Raw genomic sequence first — 19,193 nt, forward strand, 5'->3', positions numbered from 1 at the left:
TTATTTTTAAGAATCTGTTGAATTATATTTTAAGTGTTTTAATGTATAATGTGTCTTTAAATTTAAAAACTAGGCACACAGTTTTATTAAATGATATTTACTTCTTTTCTATGTACACCTTACGTGTTTGATGTGTTGTCTCATGATTAATTTCCAGCCACCAGTCTCAACAGGTTTATAAATTGTGCTTATCATCTAGTTACACATTATAAATTAATTACAAATAATTAATGAAGGCTAAGAACTGCTGCCTCGCAGTTAGGAGACCCGGGTTCACTTCCCAGGTCCTCCCTCTGTGGAGTTTGCATGTTCTCCCCGTGTCTGCGTGGGTTTCCTCCGGGTACTCTGGTTTCCTCCCACAGTCCAAAGACATGCAGGTTAGGTGCATTGGTGATTCTAAATTGTCCCTAGTGTGTGCTTGGTATGTGGGTGTGTGTGTGCGCACCCTGTGGTGGGCTGGCGCCCTACCCAGGGTTTGTTTCCTGCCTTGTGCCCTGTGTTGGCTGGGATTGGCTCCAGCAGACCCCCGTGACCCTGTCGTTAGGATATAGTGGGTTGGATAATGGATGAATGGATGAAGGCTATAGAACAATTTTAAGAGGTTTACACTTTATTTTAGTTGCAATGCCAAAATATGCAAAATTGCATGTCAGCATGGCGGTGCAGAAGTAAGGTTTCTACCATGCAATTAGGAGGAAAAAATTTGCATACTGAGTGTATTCTTTATACGGAGTTTGAAAGTTATCATTGTATCCATATTTGTTTCCTCTGGGTGCTCCGGTTTTATTCCAGAGTCTGAAGTCATGCAGGTTAGGTAAAATGGTGTTACTTAATTAGCCCTGGTGTGTGTTCGCCAAGCAATGGACGGGCACCTTGCCCAGTTGTTGTTCTTACCTTGCACCTGAAAACAGCTACAATAGGCTCCAGCTGCCCCCTGAACGTGCCCTGAATGAGTGGATTTGGAAAATGGAATTGTATCAATCTAATATATGATTACTTATCTTTGACTCATAAAACGAGAGAAAAATTGAGCTTATATTTTAATTATAAAGATGTGTAAACTAACCATGTGTTCAATTTCATAAAAATTGTGCAGTCACTCAGTGACATGTTGATCATACGTATGGTAACTATTGGGAGAGCAGTACTAAATTGCACCCGACACTTGCTGGGATAGGCTCCAGCTTCTCCATGATCCTGGTCTGGACTAGTGGGGTTTTGAAGATTGCTGGATGGATAAACAGAGCTTTTAATTTAATTTAAACAGACATTGAACTGGAATGTTTTTATGTAGAATGTTTAATCAGTGTACATATTTTATATTAAAGAATATCATTATCGCCAAAGGATTACTTGCAGAGAGGATGACAGGATATTAGGATATATGAAAAAATAAAAATATCCAGTAGTGTCTTCTTGTATAATATGATTGCTAAATATTGTAGATTGTGTGAGTTTTAAGCTGAAGATAAAATAGTGTGTATAGGCTGGTAAGAAGAGATACAATAAGTGATTGAGACCTTATTAGTTATGATGTCATTGTATTAGCTACGTAGCAATGATCATTCAAATAACATGACTATTGACAAATTATCAGTTGTTCAGTTTTAGCATGATGCAGCCATTGCTTTGTTTTTGTAAGTCATACGTGACCAATCAGTAAGGTACTATATAAAAGAGAGAGTTTTAGAGCATTTCAGATTGTCCTGGTTCTTCTCGGTTTAAAACTTGCCACCTGCACTGGTTCATTTGCTGTTCTTCTGCCACCTGCAACACTCTCTGGACAGCTTCTGACCCTGTAGCTGCTCAAGGTTAACTACCTCATACAAAGCGTTTTATGAGAGATTTATTCAGCCGTTCAGGTTGTATGATTTCATCTGTTTAACTTCTGGAGTTTGATATATTTTGCTTTTTTGCAAATAAATTTATACAGGTTTAGATGAAATAAAGATCGTTATTATCTTGCTGAAACTATGCTAGCAGTCACAGAGGGCTTAGGGCTTTTCCTTTCTAAACCAGGTCCTGCAGGGTAAGAGGGAGACAATCCATTTTCAACTCTCTCCCTATAGTGTGCAGCTTATTTTTGATGAAACAAATAAAAAATGGAAAAAACAACAAACTAAGAAGTACTGTAAAATTGTGATAAAAATGTAGAAGTGTATAAATGATTATCTAAATATAACCCCTTAAAATATGAGTTGAACACAAGTATTTATCAACTGATGTAACAGTCTCTTAAATTTCTGTACAACTGAGGTCGACTTTCAACCAACGTCAAAAATGTGGCAATGGAGAAGGCAACTCCAAATGCAATGTAGCAAAGCATTTGGTACCCATTGTGCCAGGTAGGAGCACATTCTATACAGCAGTTTTTCTCAAAATGTTTTGGACCATATCTTTGTCAAAATTAAAGATATGGAGGACTACCTGTGACCATCAACCACTCCTTACTGTAAATTCTGTGTTGTAATTATCACATTCAAATTCATGTGAAAAATACTGTAACAACTTACGGTGCAAAGAATACGAGTAAACAAACTTGGTAAGGTAATAGGCCAGAACAAGGCTGTTTATTGGAAAACACCGCCCTTAATTGAAGTGCCTATACTACTCTCGCTGATATGCTCTAGGAAGGTGTCCTATGACAGATAACAAAAAGAATCAGCACAAACAGAACTCATTCAAACTTGCACTTCTCTTCTGTCTCTACATTACAAGCTAATTCTTATACTGCTACTGGGCTGTCTCATTTTTGTTGATTTTACCTGCTGGTCTCTGACTATCACCTGGTATCTTTCTGTCAGGTTGGGGTGCTAGAGCTGTCCCTATATTTAATCTCTTGCAACAAAAACAACATTTATTTGTATAACACATTTTCATACAAATGATGTGGCACAAAGTGCTTTACAAGATGTTAAAGAAATAGTTACAAGAAACAACAAATTAAAATTGATAAGAGTAATATTGAATACAATTATATAAAAAATAAATAAATGCACAGTTACATAAAATAGATATAGAATTAATAGAAAATATTTTTCAGTCTCATGAGTCAGATGATAAGGTCAGATGATGGGAGAGGACAGAAAAAAAAGAAAAAAAACAAGATCCACGGGGGTTTTAAGTCTAAAAGCCCATCCAGCCTAAACTGGACATTCTACTTAACATAAATGTTCTTAAGTGGTTCCTTCTTTTTTTTGGACTTTGTCTTAGAGGATTTGATACTGTAGGTTTCTTGGAAGGTTAGTATGTCCACTTTCATTCAGAGATCATGGGCAGCTGCACATAACATTTATGTTATTTGCTTAGAAGAACACTTTTACCCAAAAACGACTTTAAAAAAAAGTCAACATAATTGAGTAATATCAGTCTGGAAAATGTTTTGGAACACATTACTGGACAATTGTACAAATATGATTATCCCAAGTAAAGACCTTAAAACTAAATATAAGCTAGTTACAAATCCCAGATTTACAAAACTTAACAGCTAATATCACTCAGACAGAAAGTTACCAAACGAGAGTGTGCAAATGCTTCTTAAACACATTGAGGGAGTCAGAGTTTCAAATGGAGGTGGGGAGCTCATTTTATCAGCCTGGAGGTACACATGAAAATAGTCTGTACTGAGATTTGATATCACGCAGAGGTGGCATCACCAGATGCCATTCAGCAGCAGACCTGAGTAGTCAAGAAGGAGCTTAGGGCCTCACAAGTGCTTGCTTTATAGGTCCAGTTCCAATGATTTTTCTGTATTCAAGCATCACAGATTTGAACTTAATACACACTGCTACAGGAAGACAGTGTAGTGATCTAAAGAGAGGAATGACTTGTGTCTGCATTGGCTTGTTGAACACCAAACATGCTGCTCTATTTTGAATCATTGCAGTGGCCTGGTGACACATGCCAGTGATCCTGCCAGCAGATAGTTGCAGTTATCCACATGTGACAAAACAAGAGCCTGGACCAGGAGTTATGCTGCATACTGTGTCAGATACGGTCTTATTTTGTGGATATTGTACAGTGTGAATCTGCAACACTGAGAAACTGCAGCAACATGATTGTTGAAGGACAACTGGTCATCAGTCACCACCAGCAGGTTGCATGCCGACTTAGCAGGTGTTAGAGATAATGACCCAAGCAGTACAGAGGTGCAGGTGCTAAATAGATGAACAAGATGGAAAAACAAGATGGTGTTCTTTCTTCAAGGTTGCAATATTAGTGAGACATGCACAGATTTTAGCTGATACTGTGTGGTCTTCTGGAGGGAACAACAGATATAGTCATGGCTCTTCATTGAGCAACAGGTGAGTTTCATCTGTTGTTACACTTTTGAAACAGTTCCAAAGGTGTTTTTGAATAGTGGAGATTCATACTTATGATATCCACCACAGAAAAGCCCAGAAATGAATGTAGACCTCCTAAGACCCACACAAAAAATGCCACACTAATCCTTATTCTGGTCTGAGCAAGGAATGTGCCTCACACCAAGCAGCCTAACCCCAAACTCGACAGATAGCCTTCACAGGCTCCAAAGGAGAACTAGCTTTTATAGTTCAATGCTCAAAAATATTAAGAGAGGCAGAGGGAACACTGCCAAACCTTGGGCTCACAATATTAGAAGAAGGGTATTTTATAATACAAGAGTTTATTTTAAAGAGCATAAAAAGATAACCTGTAAAAAGGAGTGTGTTAATGTCTAAGATTCTTCATTACTGGGTGACATGACCCTAATTCTCTATAAAAACACCTGATTTTTTTGTTACAATGAAATAATTAGCTCCAGATTTGAACAGACTCACTGATGTTTACTGTGTTAGTTATTTTAAGTTGGGTCAATTTAAATTTTTAAATGTGGAGCAAACTCAGAAGTGTTACTGTAATTGGTTACTTTTACTAGAGTTTTTTTATTAATAAAGTGCATGCTGTCTGCTGGGTGTTCTTTTCTTGCACTGAAAATTTTTTTTCACATTCATATTTATCTGTGCTATTAAAATGACAATTTTAAAAATGTTGGCTTTTTCCACTTAAGTATTTATACTGCTTTTCAAGAATATTTATTTAGTTGTATTTTGTTTAGTCATCAAGTTCCAGTGGGAGTAGAAGCAATCCTTGGGGCAATTAAGATAACATGTTTGTTTAACTGTCTGCAAGTCTGCAATAAATCTGGAAGGACAGACCACCAATTTTTCATGTTTGTTATGCTGAGGTCAGGTATATAAAAGTCTTTCTAAAGAAATGCAGTGCAGCATCAGCAGAAAGGTTCGAACGAAGGTAGGTGACTTAACTTCTTTGTTTTGGGCTGTTGGTTTCCATATATTTTCATTTTATATTAGAAGTAAACTATATATATAAATATACAGTATGTATATCTTTTACATTCAGTGCCAGGGATTTACCTAAGCACAATTGCAAAGGTACAGTGTAATTATTAGAATGATGATGTACATTTCATTCTAAATAAATCAGAACAGATGTTCAGCTATTAATACATCTACTTTCTAAGAACAAAAATAAAAGCATGAACCATATTATACAGAAATAAGATCAGCCTCAATTTAGATATTACTTCTAAACAACTAAACTATTGCTGTAAGACTTACAGTAACTAAGTAATTACTGTAAAATGTTGTATACATAATGTCATAAAAATGTTATTCTATGAAGATTAATCTAAATGATAATGATCACCATCATCCCAAACATCAATGAGAATGTTAATTTAACACCTACAATACTTCTTAAAAAATTCCATTAATATCCTGCAATGCATACTATCATAATATCAATACATTTCACTCATAAAATATGTCAGTAAAGGAGATCATTTCAAAAGCATAGTGACACATTACATAAGATTTACACTACCTGTATTGACACTGGTAACAGAAAATAATAAGTAAGTATATAACAGTGCTCAGTTATTAGCCATTTGCTAAGTAAAATCATAAACATATCATGTCTCCGCAGAAGAGTAAATTGATCTATATTGATAAAAAAGTGGAAAATGTGAAAAAAATGCATATGACCTGATAAAATTAATATGGTAAACATAATAAGCAAATAAAAACTGAGCTTAAAAATCATTTTTGGTTTTAGAGATTAGATATTTTCCAAATAGAAAGATCACCACCACTTACTGTTAATTTCCTTCCAAGTTAAATACATGTATCTGACTAAATCTGTAACTGGTATCAAATAACAAATATGATTGTCTTTTTTTGTGAGAATGAACTGGTTTTAATAATATACTGTATATGAAGCATACCCCTTTGATTTGGTAGTCAAATTAACAGTTTTGGAAATGGCACTTTAAAACAAATAAATGCTAATTAGCCTGCTCCTTCATTTACTTTCATTTATAAAACAGATAAATGTCTTAATATATATATATATATATATATATATATATATATATATATATATATAGCATAATGTAATGAAATTTTGTAGTAAATCAGTAATTTAGCTTTTAAAATGTCAAAAGGTCAAAAGTTAAAGGTTAGGAGGTCTCAGACCCTGTTTTTTTTGTGCTGACTATCATACTTATCATTTATATTATTAACTAACAGTTCTTATCTTCAACAATATGTTGCTTTAGCCTTAACAACTTCATAGTATTCTTGTCCTAAAGTTCTGAAATCTTAAAATTGTGTGTTTTGTTAAATATTTTTAACTGTTGATCTAATATGCATATAATATTATTTATATTTTTTTCTTTTGGATAGGCACTTTAAAGTCCAGGCTTCAGATAATGAATTTGAATGAAAACAGGATTCCAAAGTATACACTAGTCTGCTATGATTCACTTAATAATTCTTGCCCAAAACAACTCTATTCAGTCAACAATTCATTAATAATATATATCATAATGTGCATAATCATCATTGTGACTGTATGTGGAAACCTTTTGGTTGTTGTTACCATATCACACTTCAAACAGCTTCATACTCCAACAAATTATCTCATCCTTTCTTTGGCACTGGTTGATTTACTTTTAGGGGGCTGTCTAATGCCACCTCTCATGGCTCGAATTGCTGAAAGCTGCTGGTATTTTGGTGAATTTTTCTGCAAGTTTCATCTCAGCTCAGCTATAATGCTTTGTACTGCATCAATCATTCATCTGTGTCTAATATCTATTGATCGTTATTTTGCTGTATGCCATCCTTTAAGGTACAAAAATATTGTTACGGACCTTGTAACATTCATCTTTATTGTTGTCACCTGGGTTCTGTCAACTGTGCTTGGCTTTATAATTATATTTCTTGAGTTAAACATAAAAGGAATAGAAGACCAATATGTAAATACAAAATGTGTGGGGAGCTGTTATCTAATGCAAAATGAAATATCAGGTCTTTCTTCGTCCTTGTTCTCTTTTTATATCCCAGGGATTGTTATGATATGCATTTATATAAAAATTTTTTCAGTTGCTAGTAGGCAGGCCAGGGCAATAAGAGATGCAGGACATCAATGTCACGAGGAACTCAAAAAGAGGGATGCATCAAACAGAAGAGAAACAAAAGCTGCAAAAACACTAGCAATTGTGATGGGAGTTTTTATTGTCTGCTGGGTCCCGTATTTCTTGTGCAACATCATCGATCCCCTTTTGAATCACGTTATGTCACCATTACTTATCGAAATCTTATTCTGGTTTGGTTACATGAACTCAACATTTAACCCTCTTGTGTATGGTTTCTTTTACAGTTGGTTCAGAAAAGCCCTTAAATTAATTGCAACTGGAAAGATTTTCCAAAACAATTCTTCTAGAACAAAACTTATAAGTGACTAAATTATTATACTAATAATAATTCTTCTAATTTCACAGAAAAAGGTTTGTTTCTCTATCGAAAAATGATTATTGACAAATTAGTATCTAATTATCATATTATTATTGGATTTTTTAATTGTTTAACATAATATGAAATATACTTTACTACATTCAATATTATTTTATTTTGTAGGTTAAATATATTTAAGTTGAAACTTCAAGCATTATGGTATCATTTATATAACAGTAATTTTTAAATATTATTGCATTCTTTTAGTGTTTATTAATATTATTAATTACCACTGTCACATTCTTGTCTTGTATATCTTTATTCTTTGAATATTTAAATGTATTACTTAAAAAATAGTAACAATGTTGCTCAAATTCATTATTTTCATATAGAAAAATTACTACATTTACAATAGCATTCCAAATTGAAAAAATATAAATTCCCAGTTTAGTAATATCTAATGTTGTGCAAAATAAATTAAAAATGTTTGTCTCTCTTCAGATGTACTGTGTTTTGTATTAATCAGAACTTATGTTTTATTTGCATTCAAACTGCTTTTGTTATTTTTAAAAAAATGTTTTGAATTATATTTTAAGTGTTTTGATGTAGAGCATATCTCTAAATTTAAAAACTAGGAAAAATATTTTTATTGAATAATATTGACTTCTTTTCATTATGTACCTTAAGTGTTTTGACATGTTGTTTCATGAATAATTTCCAGTCAGCCTGTCTCAACAGGTTTATAAAGTGTGCTTATCATTTAATTACACATTATAAATTAATTACAAATAATTAATAAAGCCTCGGCAATGATTTTTAAGAGATTTATACATTATTTTAGAGGTAATGGCAAAATATGCAGTATTGCAGGTCAGCATGGTGGTGCAGTAGTAATGCTGATGCCTTGCAGTAAGGAGACCGGAATTTGCATGCTGGGTGTGATCCCTGTATGGAGTTTGTGTGTTCTACCTGTGTCCATATGGGTTTTCACTGGGTGTTCCGGTTTCATCCCACAGTCTGAAATCATGCAAGTTAGGTAAAATGGCATTTCTTAATTAGCCCTGGTGTGCGTTCTCCCTGGAATGGACTGGCACCTTGTCATGCCTTGCACCTGATAAATGCTGCGATAGGATCCAGCTGCCTGCTGACCATGCCCTGAATGAGCTGGTTTGTAACATGAAATGGAAATTTATCAAATGTATGTTTACATATCTTTGACTCCCAAAATAAGAAAAAAAACTGAGCTTATTTTTTATTATAGTGATCTGTAAACTAACCATGTATTCAGTTTCATCAATTATTGAGATGTTTATAATATGGAAACAAGTGGGAGGGCAGTTTTAAATTGCAATTTTGCACAACTTCCCATGAAAGAGCGAGAGTGTAATTTAGCTGCATAATGATCACCTTTTCACCTTTTATTATCACTACTGTAGTAAGCACTACAAATGGACTGGTTGCTTAAAATGTTTTTAAACTTTGAAGCTGTAGATGAATCAAAGAAGCGTTCGAATCCTTTTCAAGGATTTTATTTAAGAAAGGCAGGTTAGAAATAGGTCAAAAATTTTCAAAAACAGAGTCAAGATTATTTTTCTTGAGCAGGGGTTTAACAACAGCAGTCTTAAGACAGTCTGGGAAGACCCCCATATCTAATGATGAATTTATTATGTCAAGAACACTCTCAGTTAGCACATCAGATACCTCTTTGAAAAAGAGTATTGGGTATTGGTAAATGGTATTGGGTCAAGGACACAGGTGGAGAAATATAAATCAGGTAAATCTATCCTGGTGACAGAATTTAATTAGCTTAAAATGGAATACCGGGGTTTAAGAGGATCAGTATTGGGGGGATGTACTATATTATTTCTAATGTCATTCATTTTGTGATTAAAAAATATAGCAAAAGCCTCACAAGTTTCATTGGAAGTTTTTCGGAGGCATTCCATTGAGTGGCCTGGGTTTAGCAAACGATCAATAGTAGAGAATAAAACTCTCAGATTGCTGGCATTGTTATTTATAATTTTAGGGAAATAGCACCGGCTCTCAAGACGGACTATGTTGTTGTATTCTGTTATTTTAGCCTTCAATATCTCATAGTGGATAAACAGTTTAGTTTTTCTCCATTTACGCTCAGCTCTCTGGCATGTTTTCTTTAGATCAGACACTCTTAAATCAGATTTTTCTTTAAATCAGACACTTTGGGTCTTCCAAGGTGTAACAGTGCTAGAGGATTTTTTTAACTGCCTTCTTAGGAGCGACTATGTCAGCGCCAGCTCTCACTTTAGTATTAAAATTTTCCACCTTAGTATTTACATTATTATCACTACTGTAGTAAGCACTATAAATGGACTGGTTGCTTAAAATGTTTTTAAACTTTGAAGCTGTAGATGAATCAAAGAAGCGTTTTTTTTAAAATATGCTTCTCATTATTTTTTATCTATCAGTATTTCTATATTAAACAGTAAGAGAAAATGGTTAGATAAACCGATATCCACATAATATTACATTTGTATGATGTGTGAACATAGCAAAGGATTATTTAGACAGTTGTATGGGACTTTGGGAGGAAACTGAAAAACATGGCGATTAGGTGGATTTGCAAAGCTAAATTTGCCAGTGTGAGAGTGTGTGTGTGCGTGCGTGTGTATATACGCCCTGTAATAGACTGAAATCCTGTTGAGGGATTGTTCCTGCCTTGCACCTGCTTGATGGGATAGGCTTCAGCTTCCCCACAATCCTGCTCTATACAAGTGGGTTTAGAAGATGAATGGATGGATAGGTAGAGCTTTTAATTTAATTTAAGTAGCTACTTAAAAGGCATGTTTTTCTGTAGAATGTTTAGTCAACATACATATTGTACATTAAAGAAAATCTGGCTGAAGAATTATTTGCAAACTGGCTGATAGGATATATGCAAATATGAAAACATACAGAAGTATCTACTTGTATAGTATGACGGCTAAATAGCTTATGTGAGCTTTAAAATGAAGATAAAATAGTGTGTATAAGGTTGTAAGAAGAGATACGATAAGCAATTAAGACCTTTTAAGATATGATGTCATTGTATTAGCTACATTGTAATGATCAGGCGCATAACATGACCAGTGACAAATTGCTAGTTTTTTGGTTTTAGCATGATGTAACAGTTGCTTTGTTTCTGTAATTCATACATGGCCATTCATTAAGGTACTATATAAAAGAGAGTTTTAGAGCGTCTTAGATTCTCATTTGCTCTCCTTCTGCCACGTGCAACACTGTCTGGGCAGCTTCTGTCCCTGTAACTGCTCAAGGATAACTAGCTCACATAATGCATGTTGTGGACATTGATTTAACCGTTCAGATTTTATGCTTTCATTTATTTAACTTTGGGTATTTGATATACCTGGTTTCTCTGCAAATAAACTTTTACAGGTTTAGATGAAATAAAGATTGTTATTATCTCACTGAAATTACGCTAGCAATCACCAATGGGTTAGGATTTTTTCTTTCTAGACCAGATCCTGCAGGGTTTGAGGGAGACATCCTTGGTAAACCCTCTTAATGGTCCATATAGAGTACAGCCTATCATTGAAGAAACAAATAAAGAATGGAAAAAACAACAAACTAAGAAGTACTGCAAAATGGCAATAAAAATGTAGAAGTGTGTAAATGATTATCTAAATATAACCCCTTAAATTATGAGTTAAACACAAATATTTATCAACTGGTATAACAGTCTCTTAAATATCTCTACAATTGTGGTCAACTTTCACCCAGCATCAAAAATGTGGCTTCAGAGAATGTAACTCAAAATGCAAACATAGGAAAGTATTTGGTACCTGTTGTGCCAGTTAGGAACTCATTCTGAAAGTATTTTGGACCATATTTTTGTCAAAGTTAATGACTGAGAAGGCAGACTGGAATATTTTCAATAATTAAAAAAAGACATGGAACCAGATGTAGAAGAAAAACATAAATAATTGTATTTATGCCAGAATTCATAGCTGTATTCATACTATCTGTAGGTTTTTTTTCCATCTAGTACTAATTTTTGGCATTTCTTTTTTAATACTGCCATCTACTGACAGTACTGGACTTTTTTAACAGTTGTGCTTTTGCAGTTTTTTATTTGCATGACTCTGGATGTTTAAACCTTTAATTAAGGTATAACTATGAATGATTCAGTAAAGAGATAAGTTAAATGGTGTATAATTATATAATTTATCTTTACTTGTGATATACAGTATAACATTGTTACATGTTTTAATCTTTGTTCTATTGATGTCATTTTCTAATGCCAAAGTTAAGGTAAGAATTGAAAAAACAACAAATTAAGAAGTACTGTACACTGGTGATAAAAATGTATAAGTGTATAAATGATGATCCAAATATAACCCCTTAAAATATGAGTCAAGTACAAATATTTATCAATTGGTGTAACAGTCTCTTAAAACACAGCCACAGGGGATACACAAACCAGTGTGTTTCTCGGTACTGGTCCCAAGCCCAGATAAATGGGGAGGATTACATCCAGAAGAGCATCTGGTGTAAAATTTTGCCAGATCAACATGTGGACAACAATACAGATTTCCATACCGGATCGGTCAAGGCCCGGGTAAACAATTGGATAGCTGTGTGTAAATGAGAGGGAGGTCAGTGGAATGGTGAGGATGTAGAGAGTAGAGTTGGCAAAGGTGGATGAGTTTAAATACTTGGGATCAACAGTACAGAGAAACGGGAATTGTGGAAGAGAGGTGAAGAAGAGAGTGCAGGCAGGGTGGAATGGGTGGAGAAGAGTGTTAGGAGTACCTTTAATTTGTGGCAGATGAGTATCAGCAAGAATGAAAGGGACAGATCTACAGGACAGTAGTGAGACCAGCTATGTCATATGGATTGGAGAAGGTGGCACTGACCAAAAAACGGGTTTATGGATATGGTGAGAGAGGACATACAGGTAATGGGTGTTACAGAGCAAGATGCAGAGGACAGGAAGATATGGTAAAAGATGATCTGCGGTGGTAACCTCTAACAGAAGCAGCTGAAAGGAGAAGAAGAAGGTATAATAGCCTCTTAAACATCTATACCAGTAGTGGGCAACCTTTTTTCGCACTAAGGCCACTGACGACTGCTTTAACTCGAACAAGGCCGCACCATTATGAAGTCATTAACAACATATATAGGCATGCTTTTATTAATTATTTATTATTAAACTTTATGCTGACCCCAAAGTGTGTAAAAGTGTAAGAATAATCCATAACACAAATTAATTCTGTAAGCATGTTAACACCCGTCGAGAGTGTTCGCGCAGAATGGGGTAGATGTGAGCATCACGCCAAAGTGAACTCAAATCCACAGAATTTTGGGATAGCTTGTGTTTATCATTTGGTACTTCTCTGGCACATTGTCAGGTTCCATCAGGTGTGGCACTGAAACCAGCCGTAAATCATTGTCATTGACACGGATATCGGAGAATTGAGCCTATTTTTACAGATGGTTGTTACTGGCAAAATTACTCAGACACGGAAAGAATTCGGAGAGCTGCTGCTTTTGAAAGTTGCCGTGAAACAATTTCAACTTGCGATGAAAAATTTTTAAACTCCGCCAGAGGTCACAGACACTTTGATTTCTGCCTTGGAGTTGCTTATTCAGACTGTTGAGTTCATTCAAAAGATCGCTGAGAAAAGCCAGGTTCATGCAAAAGTTGATGTCATTGAGTTTACAAACCACTCCTTTGGATGCATAGAACTCTTTGATAGTGCCTTGCAATTCATAAATTCTATTTATAACAGATCCTCTTGACAACCAACAAGCGTTTGAGTAATATAAAAAGTCCTCTTTCTCAGTTGAGTCATCATTTTGGAGGAGTTCTCTAAACTGGCGATGATTGAGGGCTCAAGCTCAAATGAAATTCACAATATCAACGACGTCTTCCAATGTATTGTTCAAGGTTGCAGACTTGGCACATAGAGCTTGTTGGTGTATAATACAATGCAGTGACAATAATGTGGGAGATTCCGGATATTGAGAGTGAATTTGTTGTTTAAGTAGAGTCACAAAACCGCCCGTTGTTCCTACCATTGCAGGAGCTCCATCTGTACACACAGCAACAAGTCTCTTTAGATCCAATTTCTTCTCTACACAAGTGTTGTTAAATGCTGTGAGAATATTTTGTGCCTTTGTTGTTGATTTGAGACTGATTAGGGACAACAACTCTTCATGGATGTCAAATGTTGGTGACATTGTTCTGATGAAAATAAGCAGTTGTGCCGTATCTGTTGTATCGCAGGATTCATCCAATGCTACAGAATACAAAGTATTGGGACATATTTTGTTCAGTTCATTTTTTAAGTCAACTGCGATCTCACCTTGGCGCCTCACAGTTGTCCTTTGTGATAGAGGTAAATCTTTAAATTTTTGAAGTTGAGATGGTTCAAGACACTGAACAACTTCAAGCATGCATGATTTGAATAGCTCTACATCAGTATATGGTTTTCCAGCAGCACCCAATTTGAAGGCGATTCGAAATGTTGCCTCAACTTTTGTGAGAGAATGATTTGAATTTGGCGAACATGGATGTTTCTTTTCTATGGCTCTTGTTCAAGTAGTCATACGCTTGCTTTCTGGCCTCATCTTTTAAATTGATGTACTTCATGTGTGACTTACAACTCTCATAGTGCTGTTTTGCATTTGATCTCTTTAATGTTCTTATTTGCGTCTTGCATTTTAGGCACATCATGGAGTTTCCTTGGTTTGACATGAAGAAATCCAACTCCCATTCACTGTTGAACTGTCGATTTTCATCGTCTGCATGTCTGGATTTCTTTGACGGTGGTAACTGCATTATATGGCCAGTAAAACACAACGATAATTAACAGATGAGGAAATGATGGATCTGACTACTTTCGTTGAAATTTAAGCATGCTGAACTTTAACCCTTTTCGGTGCCATTTGATTGGCCACTTAAGTTACCGCGGGAAATAATTACAACGGTACTCGCAAAAATCTACAGTGCGTGTGCACTCTTTCCGAAGTAAATATCTAGCTTGACTACTATTGGCATAACTTGCATTCAGTTTGGCTGTATTTCGTTAGCTGTCATTGACAATTCCATCAGGTATGAACGCGGAGACCAAATAAATCTTCATTTACGTTGTTTGTTTCGTTGAACATTTTCGGCTAGTGTGAACAAGCCAAAAGGCTGCAATCACTTGTTTCACTGATACCTTCATGACGGCCACAAAAAAAGACCTCGAAGGCCGCACTTGCCCACCTCTGATCTATACAATTGTGGTCAACTTTCGCCCAAAGTCAAAAATGTGGCCACAGAGTACTCATGTGAAAAATACTGTAAAAACTTGTGATACAAAGAATATAGTACAAGTAAAGAAACTCAGTGAGTCAGTAGGCCAGAACAAGGCTGTTTAGGGCTGTTATGCCCTAGGAAGGAGCCCTAAGACAGATAACAAAAAGAATCAGCACAAACAGAACTCAGTTAGGCTTGCATTTCTCCTCTATCTCTATGTTACAAGCTAATTCTCATGCTATTACTGGGCTGGCAGTTTTTGTTTTACTTGCAGGTCTCCATCACTGACCTGGTAGCTTCTCTCAGGCCTGAGTGCATGCACTGTCCCTATTTGAATCTTTTGCAATAACAACAGCACCAAGATTTATTTCTATAGCACATTTTCATAAACATGATTTGGATCAAAGTGTTTTACAAGATGTCAAAGAAATAGTTACAAGAAAAAACAAATTAAAATTACTAAAAATAATATTGAATTAAAAGATAAAGAATAAATCAATACACACTTACATAAAATAGTTATATAATTAAAAGAAAAGTAAAGTCCTTAACTGGAACTGATTTTAAGTCTCTAAAGATAAGTCAAATGATAAGATCAAATGACTAGGGAAGAGAGAAATAAATCAAGATAAACTGGAGAAAAAAACAATATCCACAGGGGTTTTAAGTCTAAAAGCCCACCCAGCGTCCACTGGGCATTCTACCAAACATAAATATTCTTAAGTGGTTCCTTATTGTTTTTTAGACTTCGTCCTTAGAGGATCCAATACAGTATGTTTCTTGAAAGGTTAGGATGTCCACTTTCATTCAGACATCATGGGTGGCTGCACAGTAATGTGATCATTTACTATACATTACAGTTAAGTTTATTGTTTGGCAGACACTTTTACCCAAAGTGACTTACAAAAAAAGGTCAACAAATTTGAGTAGCATCAGTTTGGAAAATGTTTGGGAACAAGTGTTACAGGACAAGAGTAGAAAACTAAATATAAGCTAGTTACAATTCCCAGATTTACAAAACTTAACAACTAATACAACTTTGATAGAAACTTACCAAACAAGAGAGTCTTCAAATGCTGATTTAACACATTAAGGGAGGCAGAGTTTCCAATGGCGGTGGAAAGCTCATTCTACAAGCCTGGAGCTACACATGAAAATACTCTAGACTGAGACTTGATACTATAAAGAGGTGGCATCATCAGATGCCATTCAACAGCAGACCTGAGTGGTCAAGAAGGAGCATAGGACCTCACAAGTGTTTCTATAGTTATAGGTTTAGTTCCATTGATTTATCTGTACGCAAGCTTCAAGAATCTGAGCTTAATATGAGCCGGTTTAGTGATCTGAAGAGAGGAATGACTTGTTGAACTTGGCTGGTTGAACTCCAATGCTGCTGCATTTTGAACCATCTGCAGTGGCTTGGTGACACATGCTGACGGTCCTTCCAGCAGAGAGTTGCATTAATCCACATATGACAAGACAAGAACCTGGACCAGGAGTTAGGCTACATACTGTTTCAGATAAGGTCTGATCTAGTGGATATTATACAGAGTGATTCTGCATGATCAAGAGGCCATAACAACATGATCTTTGAATTGAAACTGGTCATCAACCACCACCACTAGATTACATACCAACTCAGCAGGTGGTTGTGATAATGAACCAAGCAGTACAGAGGTGTGTGTGCTAAATAGAAGGACAAGCTGGAAAAACAAGATGGTGTTCTTTCTTCCAGGTTGGCAATATCAGTGAGACGTGCAGAGATTTTAGCTGATACCATGAGGTCTCAAAAAGCAACAGGCAAGTTTTGTCTGATGTTACACTACAAGTGTTAGAAAGGTGTTTGTGAATATTGAAGATTCATACTTATGATATTCACCACAGAAAAGCACAAAATGAATGTAAACCTCATAAGACACACACAAAAAAGGACACACTAATACTGATTCTTGTCTGACCCCAGGACAGTCCTTACCCCAAGTAACCTAACTCCAAACTCAAGAGATGGCATTCAGGCTTCACATGCTCAAAATGGAGAACAAGCTTTTATGATTCAATGCTCAAAAAATATTAAAACAGGCAGAAGGAACACTGTCAAACCTTTGGCTTACACAAAAGAATGGTCTTTTATAATAAAAGAATGTATTTTAAAAAATAATTAAAGATAAGTAGGAATAAAGAGCAAAAAATGTTTGACCTTTAGGGGAAAACCTAAAGGCAAATGAAATCAAGAACACAAATCCAATAGGAATGTCTAGAATTACATCAGGGGTCAAAAATCCAGGAAATCCATAGGGAACAGTAAAAATCACAATAACAAAGTTGTACTGTATGGCCACCCATAAAGTGGCTGCTTAATAGAGTTTTTGGGAAACATGAAAAAAGTAGCCTGTATGTTACATATATGCATCAGAAAGTTGCTTGTTAATCTCCAAGATTCATCACTGTTAGTTCATATGGCCATATTGTCTTTAGAAACCACTGGAATAATTAGATCCAGATGAGAATATGCTCACTGATGTTCACTGTTTGTTATTTTTAATTGGGTCCATTTAAATTTTTAAATCAGTAACATTGAATCTTTTACCCTGTGAACTGTCAATGAGATGTGGATCAAACTCAGAAATGGAAGCTTTAATTAGTTACTTAAGAATTTTTTATTTAGAGGAGGATTCATTTTTTACAGTGCACACTGTCTGCTGGGGTTTCTTTTCTGCTTTTATTTCACATTTATATTTATTTGTGTCATTAAAGGATGACAGTTTTATCAGTGTTGGCTTTTTCAATTTAAGTATTTATACTGCTTTTTAGGAATGTTTATTCTGTTGTATTTTGTCTAATCATCAAGAAAAAGCTTGAATGCCAATGGGAGAAGAAGCAGTCCTTGGGGTAATCAAGGTAACATGTTTGTTTAACTGTCTGCAAATCTGCCATAAATCTGGAAAGTAATGATAGTCAGCCAATTTTTCATGTTTGTTAGGCTGAAGTCAGGCTTATAAAAGTGTTCATGAAGAAAAGCAGTGCAGCTTCAGCAGAAGGGTTTGAACAAAGGTATGTGACTTAACTTCTTTGTTTTGGGTGTTGGTTTCTCTATATTTTAATTTTAAATTAAAACTAAACTACATATACTGTATAAATATACTTATATATTTTACATGCATTGCCAAGGTTTTAGCCAAGCATAATTGCAAGGGTACAGCATAATAATTAAAATGATGACGTACATTTTATTCTCAATCCATCTCAATAGATATTTAGCTATTAATACATCTTCTTTATTAAAACAAAAATAAAAGTCTGAACCATATTATACAGCAACAAGTTAAACCTCAATTTATATAATACCTCTGCACGACTAAATTATTGCTGTATGTAAGATTTAACTAAGTAATAATTGTAAAATGTTATATACACAATTTTAAGTCATTAAAATTTTATTTTATGATGATTAATATAAATGATAATGATCACCATCATCAGAAAAATCAATGAGAATATTAATTCAATATATACCATATTTCTTTAAAAAATCCTCATTATTATCCTGCTTAGCATATTATCATAGTATCAATACATTTCATTTATAAAATCCGTCAATAAAGAGATCATTTCAAAAGCTTAGCAACAAATAACATTAGATTTACATTACCTGCATTTACACTGGCAGCAGAAAATACTAAGTAAGCACATAACGGTGTTCAGTTGTTAGCCATTTACTAAGTAAAATCATAAACATATCATTTCCCTGCAGAAGAGTAAATTGCCAAAAATAATGGCAATAGATGGATGGTGGCAGTAAATTGATCTATAACGATAAACAATGTGGAAAATATGTGAAAAAAAATACATATGACATGTTGTAATTAATATGATAAACTTTACATTATTTACAGGAATCATTAATATTTAGCGAAGCATTCCATGAATATAAATTTCAAAACAAAGTGATGTTAATTCTTTTTATATATCCATTAATTACACCTGCACTCAGTTTCAGTATTTTGGCCGAAGCATTATTTAATTATTAAATACCAGTAACTGCGCACTGCATGATAATGTGCAGTGAATACACTTGACTTGAGCATTCATAGTTTTCATACTCTTTCTCTGTAAGTTTAGGATTCATTTGCTCAGAA

At 34.8% G+C, this 19,193-nt stretch overlaps 1 protein-coding gene across 1 annotated transcript; it reads left to right on the top strand.

The window, feature by feature from the left end:
* Window positions 1-6,751: 6,751 nt before the first annotated feature.
* Window positions 6,752-7,803, top strand: LOC114649518 (trace amine-associated receptor 1-like). Its single transcript, XM_051924760.1, has one exon. It carries the CDS (start codon window positions 6,752-6,754, stop codon window positions 7,784-7,786), a length of 1,035 nt encoding a protein of 344 aa, XP_051780720.1. The 3' UTR covers window positions 7,787-7,803.
* The last annotated feature ends 11,390 nt before the right edge of the window (window positions 7,804-19,193 follow it).

The sequence above is a fragment of the Erpetoichthys calabaricus genome, chromosome 3, assembly GCF_900747795.2.
Source record: "Erpetoichthys calabaricus chromosome 3, fErpCal1.3, whole genome shotgun sequence".
In the NCBI taxonomy this organism is placed as follows: domain Eukaryota; kingdom Metazoa; phylum Chordata; class Cladistia; order Polypteriformes; family Polypteridae; genus Erpetoichthys; species Erpetoichthys calabaricus.